Source organism: Mollisia scopiformis (assembly GCF_001500285.1).
Source record: "Mollisia scopiformis unplaced genomic scaffold LY89scaffold_21, whole genome shotgun sequence".
Lineage (NCBI taxonomy): Eukaryota > Fungi > Ascomycota > Leotiomycetes > Helotiales > Mollisiaceae > Mollisia > Mollisia scopiformis.
This window is the reverse complement of record NW_017263601.1, coordinates 488,300-511,417: the sequence shown is the minus strand read 5'-3', so window position 1 is coordinate 511,417 and position 23,118 is coordinate 488,300. Positions and strand designations below refer to the sequence as shown.

Sequence of the window (23,118 nt, the reverse complement as noted above, 5' to 3'; positions counted from 1 at the left end):
GAAACAAAAGTACGAGCGAAGTTAGTCGGTCCTGTATCTTGATTCTACAGGCCAGTTGGGGCTATCCCCGAAGCAGACATAGCGCCTCGGCTTCTGATAATATGCCGATCCCCAACCTCCCTAGTTTGTGAAACGTTCTGTCCTCTGCAAGGCTGAGAATGTCACCCACGTGTTCCACAATTCCAACCCATGTGGCTAATCCGAGTTGCCAGGTTAAATACCTGATCAGCGACCTCCTAAACATGACGTGCGTAAGTTATAAGTTCTCCTGCATGCGCTCTCCTTTTCATTATATGATTTATCCATACTGTTCATCTTATGTTTTTCACTGCATATCATATTACTCCGACTCAGTTGAAAATCTCCAGCCATGGCAAGGACCAGAAAGGCGGCGGCTAAGAAAGAACCTCCAAAGAAACCATCGTCGGGAGTATCAAAGAAGAAGGCGCCGACCAAGCATAAACCTGCTGCCAAGGGGAGAGGAAAGGGACGGGGAAAAGCAGCGACCAAGATTCCACCCTTTACTCTCACAGCTGCCACCAATACCTCCTCACCTGACTTCATTGTCCGTGGCACCAGCGAAAATGCTTTATTTTCTTTCACTGCCTACAGAGGAGAAGGGATGTGTCTCCTAGCCATGAATTGGAAGCAGGGCACTCCACCGGACAATTTCGTCGGCTTTGCCATCGAGTACATGGAACCCGGAGCCACCCAATTTTTTGCACTCCAAAACCGCATTGCATTCCCTAGTTCAAGTGGTCAGATCAACGCCAACACCCTATCAAGCCGCTTGTCACCATTCCAGAAGTTCCGCTGGACCCATTTCCCATCGAATGCTACGACACCAGGCTTGTACACTTACCGTGTAACCTCAGTCTTCATGGATGACAAGGGTGTACTAAGCTACGGAGACTTTCAGGAAGCTGCTATCGAGCTGGAAGCAGAGACCTATCCTGGAGAGCTGAATATTTGCTTCACACGTGGTTTCATTTCTTCCCAGGCTTTCGTTGACAAGTTTGGAACAAATGGCGGGGTGGGAACTATCCTTCCAACGAATGCAAACGCTGGTATTACCTTTACATCTACCGACCCGCAAGAAGAAACTGCCCTTGCCTGGATGGGGTTTGAAGCAAGAAGTGCCATCTTGAATACCTTGGATGCCGCCATCGCCGACACAACGGCCAATGTTCGTGTCTGTGCCTATGATTTCAACGATCCGGAGATTGTCTCTCGCCTTGAACAACTTAAAGGTCGGTTGAAGATTATCATCGACGACTCTGGTTCCCATAAGCCTGCCACTGCCGCGGAAACAAAAGCCGCAGCGATGCTGGTCAGCTCAGCAGGAGCCGATAACGTCCAACGCCAGCATATGGGCGACTTGCAACATAACAAATCGATAGTGGTCGATGGTGACCAAACCAAGATTGCCATTGGCGGCTCCACAAACTTCTCCTGGCGGGGCATCTATGTACAGAATAACAATACGGTAGTCCTCCAGGGTGAAACGCCAGTCCAGATCTTCAGTGATGCTTTTGATAATTTCTGGGCAAACCCCGATAATCCTAAAGGATTCGACGTTACAGCTTCTGCGGACTGGATTGACCTTGGCTTCACCAATGTCGAGGCTCAAGTCACATTTTCGCCTCACAGCACAAACAATGCCAAATTGCAACAAATTGCAGACGACATTTCCAGCACCCAATCCAGCTTATTCTACTCCCTTGCATTTCTCTACGAAACCAAAGGAGTAATTCGAGACGCCATCACAAAAGTAACAAGTGAGAATAACGTCTTCGTCTACGGCCTCTCCGACAAAACCGTCGGCGGCCTCAACATCCAACTCCCTAATGGCAACCCACCCATCGCCTACCCAGCGGCCCTCCTACAAGACGTCCCCCCACCATTCGACCAAGAAGCAACGGGCGGCAGCGGGACTCGTCTTCACCACAAATTCGTGGTCATTGACTTCAACCAGCCTACTGCTCGCGTTTACACTGGATCGTACAATTTCTCCGTTGCGGCCGATACTAAAAATGCGGAGAATCTGTTTGTGATTAAAGACCAGCGGGTGGCTACTAGTTATATGGTAGAGGCTGTTTCGATGTTTGATCATTATGCGTTTCGGGATTCGGAGAATAGTGCGACGGATGACAAGCCGCTTGAGTTGCAGGAGCCGCCCGCGAGTGGGTCGGGGGTTAAGCCGTGGTGGGATAAGTTTTGGAGTGATGCGCAGGAGGAGCGGGATCGTGAGTTGTTTGGACAATGAGGCGGTGTTGAGTTGGATCTGTACTTGTGGGAGGGAGAATACTGGCAATTTTCGAGGTGGCTTGGTCTATAGTGTAATACATCTGGTCAGCGGCAGCATCAAGTTGAAGAAGTGGAGTAATATAATCGAAGAAGCGGCAGCCATTCAAGTGATTGAGACAAGTTAGAATCTGATACCAAATTGCTCTAGGCCATTGACCAGGCAGCTTAGAGACAATCAAACTTTCAGGATGATGCGAGTGTAGGTATGCCATTCGAATGCTACCTGGTATCGAGACGCCGAACGCCATGCATATTATACACACTCAGATCCAACATCTTCGTCCACTATCTTCATGAAAGTCCCTGCTTTTGTCCTCCTTTCGCGGCCTGCAAATCTTCCAGCCTGCCTGAGATATCCGTCTGCTCACACACATCTGTACTTATCCGTCCAGCCAACCCTCATCTCCCCTCCCCAGAACTCAACGTAAACCCCTCCAACTGCCCATCCAACCACCGTCCCACCTCATCCGCCCGCCTCCTAATCCCCATAATCCCCGTCCTGCTACCCCCCACACTCCTCACACTCCCCGCCTCACTCGCAGCCGCACTCCCCACCCCGACCAAACTGCCTCCCTCCGTATACTCCTCGGCATTCCCCGCCGGCGGCGAAGACGGCGGACTCGCTGGCTGCGCACTCGGACTTAATGGCGCCCCAATCGCCACGAACAGCAGTCCGCACGCTAACTGTCTGATGACCATCACGCCGTGCGTGAGCTGGATGGTGATGGCGCTCAGCTCGCTTTCCGTCGCGGTGGCGGCGCTCGAGATCGTGGAGTCTGAGCCCCGCGGACTAGGATCGGGATGGTGTCGCGACGGGAGGGAAGTTGAGATGAGGGAGGGGAGGGAGGGTTGGTAGAGGGTCCAGAGGGAGCATGCGAGCGTGGCTTGGGTGCGGAGGGTGGAGGCGGGGAGGGGTGAGGAGCTGGTGAGAAGCTTGCCGGTGGGGGAGAGGAGGAGGAGGGTTGGGAGTTGTGGGGTTGTGTTTTGGGAGAGGAAGGTCGTGAGGCGTTTATTGAGGAGCATGGTTTGTGGTGTTGGGTCGAGGAAGGGGAGGGGTTGTGGGAAGATGCTGGGGATGGATGATTAGCTTTGTGATTAATCGTGGAATTGATAAGACGGGGAGATTGGCCGTTACTTACTAGGGCATCTAGAAGCTTTCGCAGACACGGTTGATGGGTTGAGATGGCAGTCACTGTTGATTCATGGTGAGTGACATCGAGTTGGTTGGCGGGGAAGCTTGGGGGTTGAGATGAGATGAGATGGAAAGAAAGTTCTTTGGCTGTCCGACATGTGCACTAACTGGGAAATTAATCCATCCGCCCATCACCATCGCCACCCGATACCGTATTGTACAACAACAGACAAGAGACCATGGGAGAACCTGTGATGTTCTTTTGGGCATTCCTTTGTGGACTCTGTATGCTGTTCTGCTCGGGCGTTTACCTGGGATACATAGGTTTTGAATTCAAGTTCTCGGTCAGAATAAACAGAAACAACAACGTAATACCAGCGCAAGAAGCCGCTATACCTCCTCTCGACGAGCACCCCGACAGCGCAAATAGCACAGAAAGCGCAAGCATCTTCGAGCAATTACTAGGCCAAGAGGACATCATACCTTCCTACGACGACTACCCCGACGGCGCATACGAAGCTGCAGACGAGCGAGAATTCAATTGAGGGGACTTGGATTGTTATGCCCTTGGCCCCCTTGCTGATCAACGATATATTGACCTACTTCCTATTCAAACTATCCCTGAAAGCCTGGACGGATTTCGAAGCTGGGCAGCTCATATTCAATGCCTGGATTGTCGTTTGCTACCTCTACTTCCTATTTCTCGAGCACGCAAGGCTGAGAAGGTGGGGCCGCGTATACCAAGTCTTGCAATTACAAGACGAAAGAGTCCGCAGAGGTATCATTCCAGGAGTACCAAAGTGGGACCAGATACGCACCATCACAATATTCGTACTCGGAGTCTTCATCTTCTGGTTTCTCTATTGAATCAACGCCTCGGCTTTATTTCAACGACCCGACCAGTCTCCACACGTCATACATCGCGAAAACGGCGGGGAAGCTTTTGAGCTTCACTCTTTCCCCCCCCCCTCTTACACAGTCAAGCAAAACATTCTACAATTATTTGATAAGATTCTATGCACTCTGTCCGCAGCTTACAAACAGCGTTCAGACTAAACTCCATTCGCCGCCACGTTCTTAATTCAGGTACGAATACTTATTGGGTGATGGAGCTACGAGGAGTGGGGTCGCTGACATTTGAGGACCTGGATAGGTAGCAAAACTTACGCAACCATGGCTACAGATCTGAAGACCTACAAGGTAAGAATCTTCTCTTGTTCTTTACGAGCTTCTAGCTTGGAAATACCCCTCTATGCGACGCGTTCAATTACTCCTGAGACATCATTCACTATTCCTTGAGGTCTAGTATAAATATACTAACGCCATTATGTAGTTCAATCACTCGATGTGCGAAGATCAACACCTTACCCACATTCGCAGATATGCTAATCTATGTCCAGGATTCGGGTGAAGGACCCAAAGGAATCTGGTATGTCGTAATTAAATCCTCTTCTCGCAGTCCTAATTCAAGCTTCAGTCAAATTCTACGAACACCTCGGCATGAAGATGATCAAGAAAATCGAGCAACCAGATGCCAAATTCGACCTCTACTTCATGGGCTACGATTCCCCCAAAGCTGTTTCGCACGGCAATGACTTCAGCGATCGTGAGGGCCTTATCGAATTGACACACAACTACGGCACCGAGAACGACCCGAATTATAAAGTCACCACTGGCAATGCTGAGCCACACAAGGGTTTCGGACATACATGTATCAGTGTTGATAATATTCAAGCTGCTTGCAAGAGAATCGAGGATGCAGGCTACAAATTCCAGAAGAAGTTGACTGATGGTCGGATGAGACACATTGCTTTTGCCCTTGATCCTGATGGATATTGGGTTGAGATTATCAGTCAAAATCCAATCGACAAGACCGAGAATATTACAACCACCGATTTGGCTACTTACAGAATGGTAGGTGCGTCCCACCGCTGGTGGACCCATGCTGATGAATACCAGAACCATACCATGATTCGAGTCAAGGACCACGAGAAGTCACTCAAGTTCTACCAAGATGTCTTTGGCATGACTCTCATGCGAACCAGCGAGAACAAGGACGCAAAGTTCAACCTCTACTTCCTCGGTTACCCAGGTAGCAAGGGTGTTTCTACAGAGTCTGTTAATGGTGTCAACCCAACTGCCGATCGTGAAGGTCTCCTGGAATTGACATGGAACTATGGCACTGAGTCGGATGCCAATTTCAAGTATCACAATGGCAACGACGAGCCTCAAGGATTTGGTCACATCTGTATGTATTGTTTGAAACTTTCAAGGATATTACTGACGAAAGGCAGGCGTCTCAGTTGATGATCTCGATGCTGCATGCAAGCGATTCGAAGACCAAGGTGTTAATTGGAAGAAGAGACTTACTGATGGTCGCATGAAGAACGTTGCATTCGTTTTGGACCCCGACAACTACTGGATTGAGGTTATTCAAAATGAGAAGTTGAAGAATCGCGCGAACTGGTAGTTGGTTGATGGATTATTGATGATTGTACGACAAAGGCAGGGAAAACAAAATCATGGATTTGATGCAATGGCTTTCGAACTTACAACTTAGCAGCAAAGAACGAGCTTCATTGCAACACAAAACCGAACTTGACTCGATATCCAGATTAAGCTGAAGTCAGCCACCTTCCTGAATCGGATTTGACATGATGCTTTTGCGTGGCGTTGTTTCGGATATCCCGCGATGTATTACATGATGTGCTTATGAAACAGTGCATGGAAACCAATAGGAAGTCCCGCTATAGCTGGAAGATGCCGAGTGGGATTGCTTGCATTAGTGTGCTTTTGGGGACGCGGGGTGAAGTTTCTCGCCGCCTTGTTGTCTGTCATCTGACAGGACATGCGAAGTCGGTCAGCAAGTGCTTACTAGTATATAGCTTGAGAACCATAAAATATGTGCTGTGCCACAAGTCAAGATGTATGGCTTACTGCAAGCCATCACAAGTACTTCATTCTTATCTTGGGGATGCACTTGGTGCTACCTTGATTGATCAGGACGAGAAGTATTGATCGTCAGGGGTAGCCTGCTATCTTGTGAATGTTCGACACAATGTCATTGTACTACCTGGTGTAATGTTGTGGTCTTGCTACTACCACCAACTACGCAGGTTAGTGCTGTTTGCTTTTCCGGACATCAGACTAGACTTATTGCTCAGATATGACTTCACATCTTCTCGGTGAAGATGTATTCAAAGCATTTCGATTAGCTTCATTTCTTCATATATCTTCACAGTGGTCTTGAATGAGCGGAGGTCTGAAATAGTGGCGGCAGCTTGCATTAGCGTTATGTGGGGGAAGTGCGGGGTAATCTGACGACCAACTCCAAAGGACAAATCAAGTCGAGCTGACAATCATATCACAATACACCCCACCATCTATTGCGACATCGCTTGATGTGGGATGAAGAAGTCTTCCTCGACTTCGATTCAATCTTCCTTTTTTCATTATATTCTGTTTCTGACTCGACATTCGCAGAGCTTTACAGCCTCCCACCGATACGACCACTCGCTCTTCTGAGAATTGTTACTTTCGCAGCTACCTTCCACCCAGCTCTACCATAAACATACACGAAATGGCACCTTCAGCAGTATCCTTCGAAGACTCAAGCAGTCCCTCGACGCCCGATCGTCCTAAAATCCTCATCCCCGAGAAAGTCTCAACAGACGGGCTCGCCCTCCTCTCTCCACACTTCGATATTCATCAACCGAAAGGCCTCTCGGCCGCAGACCTCCTCGCCATCATCCCTTCATACCACGCCCTCATAATCCGATCCGAAACAAAAGTCACAGCACCCGTCCTCGCAGCCGCAAAGAAATTGAAGATCGTGGCTAGAGCAGGAGTAGGAGTTGATAATGTAGACGTGGATGCCGCTACACAATATGGAATCATCGTGGTGAACAGTCCGAGTGGGAATATTGTTGCGGCAGCGGAACATACAATTGCCCTGCTCATGTCAGTTGCACGAAATGTGCCAGCAGGAGACAGGAGTCTTCGAAATGGCGGATGGGAAAGAAGCAAGCTAGTCGGCACAGAAGTTGGCGGGAAGACACTCTGCATAATCGGACTTGGCAAGGTCGGATTAAAAATCGCACGAATGGGCGTAGGACTAGGCATGAAAGTAATCGCCATGGACCCTTACGCCTCCCCGGAAATCGCAGCTTCAGCATCCGTCACTCTCGTCGGCACCCTCTCCGAACTGCTTCCCAAAGCAGATTTCCTCACAATCCACACCCCGTTGATCGCTTCCACGCTAGACATGATCAGCACGAAAGAATTCCAATCTATGAAGAAAACTGCCAAAGTCCTTAACGTAGCAAGAGGCGGCGTCTACAACGAACAAGCCCTCCTCGAAGCCCTGGACGCGGGCACCATCGCCGGCGCCGGTCTCGACGTCTTTACCAGCGAACCACCCGTCCCGGACTCAGCGGCCTCTCTTCTCTGCCGCCACGCTAAAGTCGTCGCGACGCCCCATCTGGGCGCAAGTACAGTCGAAGCGCAAGAAAACGTCTCGATAGACGTCTGCTCGCAAGTCCTGACCATCCTGCACGGCGGCCTGCCGACCGCGGCCGTCAACGCACCGCTCATCTTGCCGGAGGAGTACAGGAAGTTGCAACCATTCGTGAAATTGGTCGAGAAGATGGGGTCGCTGTACACGCAGCACTACAGTCATCCTTCCACGGCGGGCGGATCGGTAGGCGGGAAGACGTTCGATTTAATCTACGAGGGCGAACTGGCTGGGATTTCTAACACGAGGCCCTTGTTCGCTGCTCTGGTTAAGGGCCTCACGGAGAGTATCTCGGATAGCGGCGGTCGCGACGTGAATATCGTGAACGCGAACCTGATCGCGAAGCAGAAAGGGATCCGCATCAACGAGACGCACAACTCTGCCTCCCAAGACCTGGTGTATGCGAGTTTAGTGACGTTGAAAGCGGAGGAGAAGACTATCTCGGGGTATGTGAGCGGCAAGAGTATTTATATTAGCAGGCTAGATCGGTTTAGTGCTAATTTCGTGCCGGAGGGGACGTTGATCGTGTTGCATAATTATGATGAGCCGGGGAAGATTGGGGGTGTGGGGGGTATTTTGGGGAGGCATGGGATTAATGTTAAGTTTATGACGGTAGCGGCGTTGGAGAGTGAGAGTGGGAGTGGGAGTGGGACGCCGGGTGAGCGGGTGGGGGAGGGGGAGGAGAAGGGGCAGCATGAAGCGTTGATGATTCTGGGCGTTAAGGGGGTGGTGGGGAAGGAGGTCGAGAGGGAGTTGCAGATGGAAGAGGGGATTTTGGAGGTTTCGGTAGTGAGACTTTGAATTCCGTTTGCATTCTGGCGCATGGGATGGGGAACGTGGTGTTGCTCTCTGTAGAGTGCTTTTGTTTTGGGGCGAAGTCTGGGGTTCAACAGCAAAGGCTTCTTAGATTGGATTTGGGAATTGGGGTTTCTTGGCTTGGTTTAATTCAACAATAATAACAGCATAGGGTTATAGGTAAAATGCTAGACTGGGCAGATAATGATAGCTTAGGCACTCTTGGATCTGAATAGCAAGACAAATGTGACGAAGCGCTCACGTACACCTTCGTTGCGATCACTTTGCTCGCGAGTACGAGGATAAAGTAAATACCTCCAAGTTAGAGGATTTGAGGAGTCAGTTAGTAAAGCATTTTTGCAACTACACATGAGTAGAGTCTCCTCCTTATAGATTCATTGCTTGAATTGACTTGAAGTTCTCAACTCTTGAGGAGCAGGTATTTACCGCGGTTTAGGTTAGGTATGTAACTTGGTAAACGTTCGGGAATCAAAGTATGCTGGTAGAGTTTCGTGGTCAGATCTATTACTCTAGACAGCCAGAGTAGAATATCATTCAAGTAGTTCCGTTTAGAGCAAAAAGACATATCAGATGATGTGCAATTAGTATCCATTGGATAGACTAAAAGGGATTCAAAAGCAATCGCCGAAAGCTATGTAACATGCAGTAAACAGTAATTCAAAACTCTCCTAACTCAAGATGATCGATCCTCCGAAGCACCACCACTTCCACCAAGATCTAAAGATCTAAAACCAATCTGCTTCATGTACCACTCTGTTCCAATAGCATCGATTGCCTTACGGAGAAGGTTGATATCAATGGTCATCTTCTTGATCATTCGTCTCTCCTCAGTGATAACATCCTCGCACAACCATTTGACGAACTGAGTATGACGATCCAACATGCCGTTGACCTGCATCTCTCGCAAATAGTCCAATCCCTGCTCCAAGCGCGACTCCTTCAGCGCAGTCTCCGCAAACTTCCGAGCGTTCGCCTTGAGTTCTGCTTTGCGAGCCGACTTGCTCTTAGCTTGATCGAAGTTTTGTCCCTTTGTTTGAATGTCTGCTTTGGGAGCTGACTTGCTCTTAGCTTGATCGAAGTTTTGAGCCTTCGCCTTAAGGTCTGTCTTGCGAGCCAACATGTTCTTCACTAGATCCTCGGTGGTGGTGTTTCTGTGATCCTCTCCCTTATCCTTGAACCAAAACTTGGGGTCTGCTCCCAGTATATGTCTTGTTTCAGCTACGAGGTCGCCCTTCCAGACCATGCCTTCACCAGTTCCGATGATGCCGAATGTCTTTGCAAACGGGCACTCCTTCTCTACCTGCAGGGTAAGTTTCTTCATTGTCTCCTTGAAAGCAGCCGGCTTCGTAACATCAAGGGTTTCCATCCAGTATCCTGTTCTGGCGATGAGATTGTAGATACCGACATTTTCGTTGCTGATGGTGAAGAAGGTCTGATCGGGAACCCAGGAGTTGTTGATGGAGATGCTGATCACGACGAATTTGTTCTTCTCTAATTGCGCGAGGGCGACGCCTTTTTGTATCTTGGGGCCAACCCACTCGCCAGCAATAATGATCGGGTATTGGCTCTTAACCGATCCCTTGCCTTTGATGTCCTCGTATTTCGCAATGCATTGGTCTCGCAAGCTCAAGATCTGTTTCTTATGAGGAGTCATGGTCTTGACGAAGTCGTGGTTGTCATGCTCGAGGTCAAGGGCGCGATTGCGGGATTGGAAGAGGATCTGGTCGTTGGAATAGACAACGATATCGGCATGAGTACCGTGAAGCTTTACCGTGCCAACGAGTTTGACTTCATTGGGTGGTTTCTTGTTGAAGCGTCGTTGGTCCTTCTGATATTTCTTATAAGCGACTATAAAGCCAGCTGAGAAGTTGATCTTTGGGAACATGCTGGCTGTGACGAACGCCTGTGGACTCGAGGCAGTAGCTGGAAGAGCTGTAGAATCCATTTTGCAGGAAATTGAGTTGTTCTTGAGGTGACTTCGATGAAGGAGGGATCTAAAGACGAGTGTGAAAGTTTGAAGAGGGTATCTGTCAACGCGCAAGTGTTTTGCGAAGGAAAGGTAGGGAAGCTGCTGATCTCTTACTGTGCAAGACACGCAGGTATCGAAGGAGAGCGGAAGACAGTATTGTCGAAGTAGAATTCGTATGAAGACACGCTGCTGTCAAAGAAGAATCAAGATTGAATGCTTTTGAGAGACCTTGTGGTACAGTAAAGTTGCCAAAGGTAATCAGCGCGCAACTTGATTTGTATGGTTGCGTTGTTTATGGGAGGAAGAAAATTCGAAACAGAAAGTGGGCAACCTTATTTTTTCAGGCCGTCAATCAGGCCGTTACTGGTGGATGAGGCAGTGACAGACTAGGCAAGAGCAAGAAGGGAAGGCCCAACTGTCCATTGGACAGTCTTGCAACAATGGAGGTGAACAGGATTTGCATACGGTGCATCTACTATCTAAGATATTACATTATATGCTGTGGCAGCCCGAGAGATCACTGACGATTGCTTTACCGACGACCTCGTTCTTGAAAGTCGAGGTGAGGCAAGCTTGGGAGGCTTCTCTTCTCATTTGCACATTCCACAATTCTGCATGCTCGGCTCAAATAAGTTATATAACAGACCAGTTCTGTTTGGTGTATAATATACAGTCTATAACACGATATCAGTCTCACATCTTATGTCTGAGGCCTAGGATGGCAAAGGAAGCGGAGAAGAGCTGAAATAGATCAGAATTAAGGCTCCATATACGTCCTGTTCTTTGTTTGCCCTCAGACACAAGATCAAACAAAGTTAAATAATTTGGGACATGGAGTGCATGCCAAAATGTATAAACAAGCGTGCTTGGAGCGCATGATGAAAAATCTTACCTTGGAAATTGGAGGGATGCATCAACTTGTTGCCAGATTACGGCATTCCGATTCAATCATTGTGGAGAGGAAATGTTCCAAAAGCATACAATGATATCGAGCAATCTGATGTCCATAACTCATTGTCTTATCTACGGTCCCTCACATTGGCAGAACTTGCTCTTCACATGTCTCACCAATCGAATCTCCAACCACTAATTGTTCTACTGTTCTCAAACCTTCGTCTCTCCTACTAGAACGTCACCTTTCGAAATTTCAGAGTCATCGATTCCAGCAGCACCGGGGCCGTCAAAGCCAGATCCCTCGCCTACCAACACTCTCACTTCATCAGTACTGTGCTCCTTGACTTTGGTAAAGGCAACATAGAACGTGGTAAGCACGCTTCCCATCAAGATAGCCTATGTGCTGATATACATGCTTCTGTAGGAAATCTTAAGTCCGTCGAGACGCCAGACAACTGCTGCTGCTGCTGCTGCTGCTGCTGCTGCAGATTGGATCGACTTGTACCATCCGGAATAGTGAGATAGAGTTGCGGAGTTATTGGACAGCGAACCTATGAGCTAGTATGCGTAGGCTTGGAAACATCCATCGTAGAATGCGTAGAAGATGTAGATGGCGAGATAGGGGAAGTAGCGTGCTGACTCGGGTCTGGAGAAATTTCAGCAGCTGATAATTGTTTTGGGGTGATCACTTACACACCGATGAGTGGATCCGGACTAACTCCTCTCACTGCATCTTTGACAAAGACCCAACCTCCACCCCACATCGCGAGCGTCACTACAAGCACGTACACAATTCCAGTCTTTGCACGTGTTGCTCTGCCCACGTGTTTCGACTTGAATGGAAAGTCGAGAAATGTGCCCATGGTCCAGACACCAACCATATTGAAGAACATGGACCAGTGCCAATTGAATGAACGGGTCCTTGATGCAAAGTTAGGAACGTTGAAGTCATTTGTTTCTGATCATTGGTATGTTAGCTGGTATAGAACGATGTCTCAAGACAGAGTGGAGGGCAGGGGAAGGAATGTGATATCTGAAAGTAACAGGTGCCACCTACGGTACATGTAAAACCAATTGGAGGCCGCGAAGAAAGGGAACAAGGTGATAATCCACAAGTTCTGCTGAAGTACGTGATACATGCCCTTCACTTCAGACCTGGGGTTGAGTTAGCAATATTAAATAAGTGCTGCGAGTTTCACTTTCCTCCAGGTTGGCATCGGTGGCAAAACCACTTGAGTCCCATCTGTCCGAATCACTTTGTCTGATGGTATCAAAAGCAGCGGAATACAGCAGCCGCAAAGCATGATTACGATGAAAGCAATGTAGGAGCCATCATTCAAATTGCCGGCTTTCGAATTCCAATTGAGGCAGATGAGAATAATGGAACCGATGACCCCAGCCTTCTTGAAGATCGTCCAAAACACCGAAAATCATCTCCCCTTCATATCTTCCGTTGGGTAGCACATCGTCACAGCACCTTGAGCTGTCCATAGCTGGGAGTGGTCAGCCGTGGAAGACCGATCTTTGGCAAACAACTTACCATAGCTGCAGAGAGATCTTCCAAACATCCAGCCAATACAACCCATAGAGTTGCTTTATCACCGATATGTGCTGTAGTGAAGTATGCAGATGCCAGGCAAGCGTAGTCAAATACTCCAAACATAAGACAGATTTTGATTCCAACACGGTTGTATATTGTCCCGCCAAAGAACGCAAGAGCTGCGAAAGGTACAATTGATGTTAGCACAGAACTCAAGAGAGCAGCAGAACGTACTTGATATCTATTAAGGTCGCTAAAATTACAATCTCTATGCATTGTCTATAAGCTACCCAGGCGCTATCTACGCGCTGCCTATGCGCTACCTATAGGCTACCCACTTACTCTACCTTCCATTGACCCTACTCCTAACATCTAACCCTGACCCTAACTAACTCTAGCTTTGTGCTACGCGGTAAATAACCTTAACTACTAATTCTGCGTGGTAAGTGCCTGTGTAACGCGCTAAAGTCGCTAAAAAATACAGGGTTTAGGCGCAAACATAGCCTGCAAAAATGAAATGTGGCACAAGGACATAGTTTGTGTACGACCGTCCTTGTTGGGATTGCAACGTTACGAAATTAAACAACATATGTGTGGGGAAGTCCACTAAATCCCACACAATTAATAAGATAAACATGATCGATTAAAACATGATCTTGTTTGGCTCGTATCACCGGAGACTAGCCGATTTGCCGTATGCACATGAAGAGTGGGGGAAATGTCGAACCTGATAGTTGAGACACCATCCCTATTTTGGATTTTGAGAAAGTAAAGCTGCATATCAAGTTCTTTGGTATTTGTGTAACTTGGCAAATGTCCCAGAATGTGAACGACATTCAAGTTAGCCACAAGGGCTCGGAAAGAGTTAAGAACCAGGCCAACACCCGATCTCGCACCTCGCCTGTGGTCTAAACAACGAAGCCTGACTTGCTTGTTCCACGCGACTATAAGGACTTCTTCGACAACTTTGTCTCATTTTCGACGTGAACACCCCACAACTCCAACTTCGATTATATCAAGCAACCTCAGAAGAAGTAAGTCAAAGAGCCTGTCCTCTCTAGACAATCTAATCAATTTGAATAACACATCCTGACCAGCCTCCAGCGTCTCACTATGGCCGCTGCCACCCTCAGTCACCGATTGTCCATGATCTCTCTTACCAGCACCCAAGCAGGTCGTCGAGAGTTCACCCGTCTGGAAAAGCAAGCTGCTGCAGGCCATCTCACTCAAGTTTGGTCTGATCTCGAAGCCGATCTCCCTAAGCCTCTGGAGCATCGGTTCGTCGATTTGAAGAAGCGTCTTGTCCCCCCGGAGCAATATGAAGCACTTCAAGCAAGCTGGGACCGTCTTCGCATTGCCTTAAAGGAGAGAGCAGTTGAGATCGAGGCCGCTGGACCTGACGTGAGTTGCTAAACTGAAAGCGAAAAAAACGCGTGAAAGTAACGCGCTAAAATTGACAGTATATCCCAACTGTTCTATTCACCTCAATTGGCCCGGACGGCACCTTCCCAGAGGATATTGCTAAGTTGATCAAGTCTCGAGGATGTTGTGGTAAGTTTGAAGACCCTTTACTGCACCACTTCATGTCATGTCAAACGTCCCAACCTTTGCTGCACATTCGACGAGACCTATTGTCCCAAGATCCTTCGCGTCTTGACTCTTCCCGCCATAACTCTCCCCGTCCCGACTTTTCGCGTCTTGTTGTTGCGCGACCTAAGGCTGGACGTTGACACCACACATGTAAACGTGTCTCTCATCTTTCGACTGCTAACATATCTGACATAGTGATCCGTGGTGTCGTCAGTCGTGAGCAAGCTCTGAAGTGGAAGTCTGACTTGATGGACTATGTCCGAAAGCACCCCCTTATTGCTGGTCCCCCTTCTGCCCAGGACCCCCAAATCTGGAAGACTTATTGGACCAAGCCTCAACTTGAAGGTCGAACTCATCCAGACATGATCAAGGCTCAGGTTGCTATGAGCAAGCTGTACTCTTGTGATGAAGATACTGAGGTCGACGTTGGTAGTCAAGCCTTGTATGCTGATCGCTTCCGTATCCGATGGCCTGGTGATTCGGGAACTCTCCCTTACCACCTTGACAATGGTTCGATTGAGCGTTGGGAGGATGAGGAGAACAGCAAGACTTTCAGTGCTATCTGGGAGGGACGCTGGGAGGAGTATGATGCTTTCGATATGAATCATCGTACAGAGGCTTGTGTCGACTTGTACGGCGGTCCGGGTGCTTGCTCTGTCTTCCGTAGTCTTCAAGGTATGTGCCCACTTGGCTAGTTGAGAGCGAACTAACATGGATCTAGGATGGTTGAGCTTGGCTGACAATGGCCCAAAGTGTGGCACCATTGAACTTCTTCCTGATATCAAGCTCTCCACTGCTTATATCTTGCTCCGTCCCTTCTTCGATGCCAACAACAAGCTTGACATGGAGTCGACTTATTTCTACGGTGCTGATCCCGGATTTGGTCAAGTTGTCAAGGACACTTGGCACCCTGACCTCCAGTTGAGCAAGACCGTCGTTGCCGCTCCCAAGGCTGCTCCTGGTGACTATGTCTTCTGGCACTGTGATGTACGCATGGCTCTAATATCCCGAAAGTCATTCGCTAACTTCAATAGATGGTCCACAAGGTCGAAGAGAAGCATGAAGGTACCAAGGACTCCTCCGTCATGTACATTCCCATCGTTCCTCTCACTGCCTACAACATCTCCAACCTGGTTGAACAACGTAAGGCTTTCATCGAAGGCGTTCCACCACCGGACATGATTTCTCGTGATGGAGAGGAGTTGGAGAAGGAGCACGAGGATAGAGGTCTTGCTAAGGATATCTTGACTCTCGGGGGCAAGAGAATCTTTGGTCTTGCACCTTTCGATCTCACTGAGGATGGTATTACACGAGGCCAAATTGAGGTTCGTCGCTTGGCTAATGAGGCTTTGGGCTTCAATGACCTGGCTACGTACGACCGTCAATGAATGGGGATTGTACAGGCTTGCGAAGGACTTTGACATGGGAACTGGTGGAAAATACGTCTCGCGTTGCTTTTGATGAACCGGCCGCGCTTCAGTTATTGGCGTTACTCGTTTCTGGCCTCGTACGTCAGGAAATCCAAATAAAGTAATTACTTTCGCAAAATAAATTCCTTCACCAATGCAAGTTCTTTCAGAACGTATACGACCTTCTTTGGGACAACGGGGCTTCATTGTCCGCCTAGGACAAGGACGTTCGTTCCATGTCCTTCAAAGAAAGGTCAATCATGAGGTCATGTCATATTGTGAGGTCGAGGCTGCAGAATTGTAGAATTCCTTCTTGTTAGCCCAGTGTAACTCCCGAACAGGATCAACATAATGAGCTCCATTTCCCAGTATTGAAGTCTTCAAAGATCACTTTCATCTCAAGCTGATTCAATCATGAGCTTGCATCTTGAAGATTTCGCAATCAATGCTGGGTCTTACACAATGCTCTCCACAATACCTCAGAAAATCCGCTTTGTTGTCAACAGCCACCAGCATTGCCCTTGTTCTATTATCAACGCGATTCATTAAGTTGCTTAATAAACCTCACAATGGCTTTCAGAGTTGACAATGCCTTGTACCTTCTACTAAAGAAACCCTTTCTTCAGTCAATAAAGAGGCAATGTAGACAATGTCTTTTACAATATGTTATAAGTTATTCTGGTATATCTCTAACTCAAACTTTAGAACCTTCAATCACACCACAACAATACCATTGTATTAAACTACCGAAAACCTCCACATTACTCTCAACCAATACCACCAATGTCTTTACCAATATCTTTCGGAGTCGAATTCGAGTTCAATCTAGCATTTCTGAAGGACCCGGCTGGCAAGCCTCCTAGTGGGGAGTCTCGCATGTTGGTGTTTCCCCCGGACGGCTATGGGTCGGGCGCTTACGAGAATCGCCCCAGAAGGCATCTTGCAAAACTCCTCCATTCTGCTGGTTTTCCAGTCGACCTGCAAGACTTCAAAGGGAAGACAATGGACTTTTGGCAAATTGATGAAGACGCAACAGTTGACGCGCCAACGGAGGGAGACCCGGATTTTTACGCCGAGTACGAATATATCGATGTAGAGCTTAAGACCCCAGCACTAAAGTTCAACGAGAAGAGTATTCAAGATGTGCTCGCGGTCTGTGAGCTCATTAACAAAACCTATGTGATAAGCAACAACTCCAGTTCTGGTCTTCATGTCCACATAGGACATTTTGACGCGAGAAATGCCTTTCCCTTGGAGTATATGAAGAAATTCGTTTCTTTCATGTATATCTTCGACCCTCAGATATGTTCTATTCATCCCCTGCGTCGATTACATCATACTTGGGGAGGCAGTATGCGATCTATGGCTAGTGTCACCCAAGGATTCCAAGCACAATTTGGATATCGTCCTCTACCCGCTGAAATCATTCCATACTTTTTTGCAGCCCCGAATCTCGATACGCTGTTGGAATTTGCAATGGCTTTGGGCATGGGAAGAGCCAACAACGTCAATATGGCGGGCGTGAAGTTTGCCGCCCGCGCTAGTATATATAGGCTTAGCACTGGACAAGGCCATACCATTGAGTTTCGCCAGCATGCTGGCACGATGGAAGGGCTCAAAATTACAATGTGGATTCGAGTGTTGGCTGGCATGGTTAAATTCATCGAAGAGGTGAGTACCGCCAGCTTTCATCAACTTCTGATCCCTTTAATGCTGGCAGAGACATGGGAAAAGACTTACAACGGCAAAGATGACGAGAAAGAACAGAAACTCGGACCGATTCCTGCAGATGGTCTCTTTACCATCATCGATTTACTGGAACATATTGGCTTAACAGAAGAAGCACAGTACTACAACGATAAGTGGATGATACATAAGAGCGATGATCTGAAGGACAACCCATACTTCACACCACAAAAGACACAAGTGAGGTGGGAATTCATGGCAATTCATAGTCCAGACAGCGAGGAGTACAAGGACGGCATGAGGTTGAAAGATATCTGGAACATGATGAAATCGCTTGATCTGCAGAGCGAAATGACTAAGAGAGAGAAGCTTGTCTGGGATGAAAAGTCGGATTTCTGGCCAACGCATCGTATTACGTAGTAATGCCCTAAAGATAGAAGAACCAATAGAACGGCGCTGGTCGCTTGTTAATTAGATATATGAAGTTTCGTGAGATGACAAGTTTAGAGTAGACACATGTGAATTCAATTTTAGTTTACGTGTGACAAACATTTGGACAGGCTTTGACGGACTGATACACAAGAATCTAGCACTTTAATTTAAATGGTTCTTATATCGTAATTTCAAGTCCTACCTCCCAGCACGCCTGTGAACCTGACCAGATGAATCAAAAAGTATGCACAAACGAAGCAAAGCTGACAAACCAAATGACGCTCTTGTCTAAGTACTGACTACGTTAGGCTGCATTCACCCGATCATGTTGACATCCACCAAGAACTTTTCAATTGTTTGGCACGGAGACATGCAGACCAATTCTCTTTTAGTAGTGTAGCGGTGTGGCTAGTACACAGCATGGTTGACGCGTTACTATATTAGTTTAGCTTCGCGTGCGAGTAGCGCCATAGACTTTACAAGCAGTATAAGACGGCTTCCGTTCAGATCTTGTATCTTGCATCTTCATTTTGGCATCGCATCTTCATCTTTGACAAAGATATTTACCATTCCCACAAAGATGTCTAGGTCTGCGCAAACTACCCACCCCTCCAAGAGCATGCGGGAGTGGAAGTCAGAAGACAAAAAGGATGCATCCTATCTCGGCATCGGGTGTGATCGATGTCATAACATTTTGGGCTCTACCCTCAATGTAACACGAACCTCTGAGTGTGGGCACAAGATGCCATTCTACATGAATGGGGACGGAGCATCATCGGACTGGTACGTGGAATCATACCGCACTCAATTTTACATACCCAACGCAGAAAAAACAGACATTAGTGCTGAACTCTTCGGTTTAGGCTTCTTGCAGGGTTGATGAAACTTCCATTGCATATCCGCTCCTAGATGTATGAGCATCTTGCCTTTCCTGGAGTTCTAAAGGACATTCCGACTGTATGGCTCACATACGTAAACAGATTCGAGGCTCCCAACTACTCTTGGTACAAAGGAAAAGCCGGCATCACCATTCCAACGTTAGAGATCAAGGGAGGTGACTGGATGTCTACCGATGAGAATTGTTCTGCACACTTCGTCTGGCACTTTTGTCATGCACAAGGGTATGCCCAGAAGCTACATGACATGAGCCTCAACCATGTAGACTCGGCCCCGGAAGCTTTGGAAGACTTCTTACATTTTCTGGGTAACAGAATGGTAGTTGAGCTACATATCATGCCATGCTACTGGGAAAGAGCTGACCTAAGTTACGAGCTATGCGTAAGTTCAATCATCGACAAGAAAATCGGAACACGTTGCAGGACTAATTGAGGCATGAACAGACTCCATTGACATGGCTAAAGACACTCGAACCCTACCATCAATGTATCAAGCATCTTTCTCTGGACTATCTCGCTCTGTCTCTCTGCAACAAATTTGACGAACCTTCCACGGTCAATCAAACGTCCGATTTTGTCGAGCGCTGTGGATACGTGCACGAATGCCTAACAAATGTCGAATCTATGATATTGTGGCTTCACCTTAGCAAAGAACAAGTCGAGGTCGCATTAACTCGTCCTAATGAACAAGCTTGGGTCCGAGCTTGCAAATTGGTATCTGTAGAAAAGATGGAGGTCAAGTTGCGCGTATTCCAGGACTATGAAGTACGGCTGAAAGAACCTCGGCATCGTGGTCTGTATATTTGGGCTGAGTTTTGGGGAGGTAACTTGTTTCGGTCTCATCTCTGGGCTCCAGATGTAAAGAACATTGTGGGATTCGAAGATAAGGAAAGTGCAGCGAGGCTAAAGGAAATCTTCATGTCCAAATATCAGTGGGAGTCGACGAATGACATTCCGGAAAATCCTGGTCTGGAGAATTTGTTCAGCGATACAGGTATGGTATCAGAGGGTTCGAGCCCAGAAGCCATGCTTTGAGCATATGTGGTCAAGACTTCGGAAAGGATGATTACGGGGAGTAGCTGGCCTGAAGCACAACAAGCGCGAGGATTTCATGAATGGACTGCTACCAAATAGATTACTAGACGAAATCGTATCATGCTTGCCAGACTTATCGGAAGCGACTGCGTACCGTTGTGAGACCTGATCATGATACACATCTCGGAGAGGGTTTGATTTGCCGTATACCATTCTGTGCTTCATAGGCATGGCACGCTTGGAATACTTCGTTTCCCTCGTCAAAATGTCACGAAAAATATCGCAAAGTTTCATATCAAGTTCTTTAAGTCTTCACTTTAACCTCAGCTGCTGACATAGCCTCTGGAATTGTCATCGCCTAGCTAAAGGGGTAGGGGCGGCTCGTCTAAAAAGTAGTCCGTGCCTAATAATCCCGGCGACCGTAATACGGCATGAGCCTTGTGGGACGAAACATGTAAATCCTCTCTCTTGATATCTCCTCAGTCTGAATCGCAATTGTCTGGATGCATGACGCACCTGCTCGTATTACTCAATATATTAAGCGTTTATAGCCCTAGATGCCAAAATCTCCGATTGCCATTTGAACCATGGGTGATCTCAAGGACCCGACTCGAACCTGACAGGAAACGCCAGAAAACCCTCAGCCTTGCCTCGGACGTCCTCGAAGTCGAATAGAATCACCCAAGCACTGTCGAACAATGCTGAGGAGTCAATTGAACGATACTCTCCATCCCAATGTGGATATGAGGGACGGAGATGATATGATGGACGACGGCGGAACACCGCGACGACGACGAGCAGTCTCACGATCTCCTTCGAAAGCACGCTCACTATCAGATGGCGGACCTCCAACATTGTCACCATCCCCAAAGTTTCGAGAGCCAGAGAAGAGGAAATCAAAAGACGATAGTGCACTCGAGGCGAGTCCATCCACTCCGCGTCGTCCAGCCTTCCCGCGTGGCCTTTCTCTACAAATGCCGGCACGAGACCTGATGTCACCAAACACATCAGCATATATCAATCGTGTACCTTTATCACCCAAACTTGATCACTCGCAGACCTATGGCTCACCGTCTAGTGTGCTTCCGAGGCGGTCTCGAGGTTTAGACTTTTCTCGCGCGGCGACGAACCTTCATCATTCGACTCTAGCAGAGCAATCTTCGCCCGACTCCTCTCCAACCATAACAGGGCGGGCGATGAACATACCAAACAGGAAGAATGGTTTGCACTTCTCCAGCAACTCCGAATCCATGAACGCCTCCACTTCTTTGTGGTCGACTATGGCAAATGCGGAGCGCATGACAGTCTCCAGTTCTCTGGGAAGTGTGAACATGCTGGGTTCTGAATCATCAAGCAGTTCCTCGGACGACGATGACCTGATGGACGCAGACGATATCGATGACTCCATACTCACGACTCCACAAGTGAACAAACTCGCAGGCCCCTTTGCAGGTCCTCAGGCAAGCCCCGGAAATGCATGGACCACACAATCACCAGCAATGAGCAGTTTGATGAATTTCCAACGCGCTCGACTACGACATGGAAAGAGTAGAAAGAGTTCAAGTAGCGGAAGCGGTGCATCCATGGCCAGTCCAAGCTCGAAATCTCCTCCCATGCGCGGCGTCGACAATATGAATAGTGGATACTTTGGCAGGGAGCAGGCGGAGGGTCTACAAGCAAGGCGTGAGAGCATAAGCTGGGCGGCGAATCAACTACACATATCCGGCAGTGAGAGCGATGATGGTACGCTGAAGTCTACCCTAGAAAGTGTTGACCCTATCACACCAGGTCGAGATGGTCAGCGTGGTGTCATTCGAAGACCAGTGACCAGGAGGGGAAATATGCTGGTATGTATCTGCGGTCAGGTTATCAATCTCTACTGACAATTTATAGCCCAAGACCAAGGGGTTTGCGCGTATTCGAGCAGCACTTGCGGAGGAGAGCACACCAGTTGAGACAGAGGTTCGGCGAGAGGCAGAAGTTGTTCGACAAACTAGAGAGGCGGACATGGATATTGAACCAAGACACCCACCCCTTTCTACTACTACGACATCGCAATCTTCTCCCAGCCTTGGACCTACTACACAAGACTTGTTGGAAGGTATACCAGAAGATGAGATCATGTCGGATGCTACATCAGGGTTGTCAAGCAGCTTCAAGCAGCATGCCATGCGCAACTCCAAAGGCAAGGAGTTTTGGGAGACATTCAAGGATGAGAGAACTCCCCCTCCACCATTCCTACCTCGAGGTTCATCATCGGGAATCAGCGAAGATATATGCTTAGATTCACCATCTACATTGACGCCGCCTTTATTCCCAACCATGTCACAATCTACTACTTCCGATCACCAACCATCCTCACCTTCAAGATCCTCTACACCACAACCAGCTCCTGGTCCAACACCAGCAGAGATCACGAGGAAGGTGAACAATAAGCGTCGACGAGACGATGACTTCGATCCTACAAGCTTCAAGCGTAGAGCTGTCAGTCCAGGTATGAGTGTACATAACAGTCCTGTCATGCAAAGTCCCATGCAACGGGATCTTGCCCCATGGGGTAGTCGACCTCCCAGCAACGGAGATGCTAGCAAAATTGCTCCGAATGGAGGACCGAAGAGGGTGGGATTCCAGGGTATGGTGGATACCAATGATGGATTGATGAAGATGAGTATTGAGTGAGATCGTATTATGGTCTTGGTGGTCCTGTAAAATTGTTTGGTCTGAAAATATGGTGCATTTGCGAGGCGCTTTGAGTTTTGGGGTTGCGATGAATTAGGAGATACCAATACATATTTTATTTGCAGTCCCTTTTTCTCAAGTGGACTTTCATGAGGTAACATGTGAAATTGTTTCCGGTGTCATCCCGTATACGAGTCAACAAGCACGAAGATGCAAAAAC

The 23,118-nt window shown here is 48.0% G+C and overlaps 11 protein-coding genes across 11 annotated transcripts; 8 read left to right on the top strand and 3 right to left on the bottom strand.

Moving 5' to 3' along the window:
* Positions 1–198: 198 nt before the first annotated feature.
* LY89DRAFT_688132 (uncharacterized protein) lies at positions 199–2,407 on the top strand. The gene has a single exon (XM_018215644.1). The coding sequence runs from the start codon at positions 371–373 to the stop codon at positions 2,264–2,266; it is 1,896 nt and encodes a 631-aa protein (XP_018066783.1). The 5' UTR covers positions 199–370; the 3' UTR covers positions 2,267–2,407.
* Positions 2,408–2,706: 299 nt separating this feature from the next.
* On the bottom strand, positions 2,707–3,762 carry LY89DRAFT_722052 (uncharacterized protein; the record flags this gene model as incomplete). The annotated part of the gene is made up of 2 exons (XM_018218699.1): positions 3,447–3,762; positions 2,707–3,376 (listed from the first exon to the last, which is right to left on the bottom strand). Exons 1-2 carry the CDS (start codon positions 3,452–3,454, stop codon positions 2,707–2,709), a joined length of 678 nt encoding a protein of 225 aa, XP_018066782.1. The 5' UTR covers positions 3,455–3,762.
* LY89DRAFT_738216 (uncharacterized protein) lies at positions 3,679–3,984 on the top strand (the record flags this gene model as incomplete). The annotated part of the gene is made up of 1 exon (XM_018220347.1): positions 3,679–3,984. The coding sequence occupies one exon, from the start codon at positions 3,679–3,681 to the stop codon at positions 3,982–3,984; it is 306 nt and encodes a 101-aa protein (XP_018066781.1).
* Positions 3,985–4,939: 955 nt separating this feature from the next.
* On the top strand, positions 4,940–5,909 carry LY89DRAFT_592953 (lactoylglutathione lyase-like protein; the record flags this gene model as incomplete). The annotated part of the gene is made up of 3 exons (XM_018209723.1): positions 4,940–5,353; positions 5,399–5,687; positions 5,734–5,909. 3 exons carry the CDS (start codon positions 4,940–4,942, stop codon positions 5,907–5,909), a joined length of 879 nt encoding a protein of 292 aa, XP_018066780.1.
* Positions 5,910–6,063: 154 nt separating this feature from the next.
* On the top strand, positions 6,064–8,753 carry LY89DRAFT_756891 (d-3-phosphoglycerate dehydrogenase-like protein; the record flags this gene model as incomplete). Its single annotated transcript, XM_018221393.1, has 2 exons — positions 6,064–6,555; positions 6,923–8,753. The coding sequence occupies exons 1-2, from the start codon at positions 6,521–6,523 to the stop codon at positions 8,751–8,753; spliced, it is 1,866 nt and encodes a 621-aa protein (XP_018066779.1). The 5' UTR covers positions 6,064–6,520.
* A 688-nt stretch (positions 8,754–9,441) lies between these two features.
* LY89DRAFT_756886 (uncharacterized protein) lies at positions 9,442–10,653 on the bottom strand (the record flags this gene model as incomplete). The annotated part of the gene is made up of 2 exons (XM_018221392.1): positions 9,442–9,765; positions 9,898–10,653. The coding sequence occupies 2 exons, from the start codon at positions 10,651–10,653 to the stop codon at positions 9,442–9,444; spliced, it is 1,080 nt and encodes a 359-aa protein (XP_018066778.1).
* A 1,536-nt stretch (positions 10,654–12,189) lies between these two features.
* LY89DRAFT_673403 (uncharacterized protein) lies at positions 12,190–13,525 on the bottom strand (the record flags this gene model as incomplete). The annotated part of the gene is made up of 5 exons (XM_018213359.1): positions 12,190–12,277; positions 12,325–12,589; positions 12,689–12,786; positions 13,172–13,242; positions 13,514–13,525. The coding sequence occupies 5 exons, from the start codon at positions 13,523–13,525 to the stop codon at positions 12,190–12,192; spliced, it is 534 nt and encodes a 177-aa protein (XP_018066777.1).
* A 413-nt stretch (positions 13,526–13,938) lies between these two features.
* Positions 13,939–16,277, top strand: LY89DRAFT_652883 (DUF1479-domain-containing protein). Its single transcript, XM_018212221.1, has 6 exons — positions 13,939–14,205; positions 14,269–14,572; positions 14,632–14,722; positions 14,957–15,436; positions 15,483–15,748; positions 15,796–16,277. Exons 2-6 carry the CDS (start codon positions 14,285–14,287, stop codon positions 16,147–16,149), a joined length of 1,479 nt encoding a protein of 492 aa, XP_018066776.1. The 5' UTR covers positions 13,939–14,205; positions 14,269–14,284; the 3' UTR covers positions 16,150–16,277.
* A 1,468-nt stretch (positions 16,278–17,745) lies between these two features.
* LY89DRAFT_535545 (uncharacterized protein) lies at positions 17,746–18,027 on the top strand (the record flags this gene model as incomplete). The annotated part of the gene is made up of 1 exon (XM_018208095.1): positions 17,746–18,027. A coding segment is annotated over one exon (282 nt), but the record flags the coding sequence as incomplete, so codon positions are not given.
* An 841-nt stretch (positions 18,028–18,868) lies between these two features.
* On the top strand, positions 18,869–20,219 carry LY89DRAFT_722047 (uncharacterized protein; the record flags this gene model as incomplete). The annotated part of the gene is made up of 3 exons (XM_018218698.1): positions 18,869–19,000; positions 19,198–19,566; positions 19,629–20,219. 3 exons carry the CDS (start codon positions 18,869–18,871, stop codon positions 20,217–20,219), a joined length of 1,092 nt encoding a protein of 363 aa, XP_018066774.1.
* A 269-nt stretch (positions 20,220–20,488) lies between these two features.
* Positions 20,489–23,023, top strand: LY89DRAFT_709636 (uncharacterized protein). Its single transcript, XM_018217775.1, has 2 exons — positions 20,489–22,066; positions 22,113–23,023. The coding sequence occupies exons 1-2, from the start codon at positions 20,918–20,920 to the stop codon at positions 22,896–22,898; spliced, it is 1,935 nt and encodes a 644-aa protein (XP_018066773.1). The 5' UTR covers positions 20,489–20,917; the 3' UTR covers positions 22,899–23,023.
* Positions 23,024–23,118: the final 95 nt, after the last annotated feature.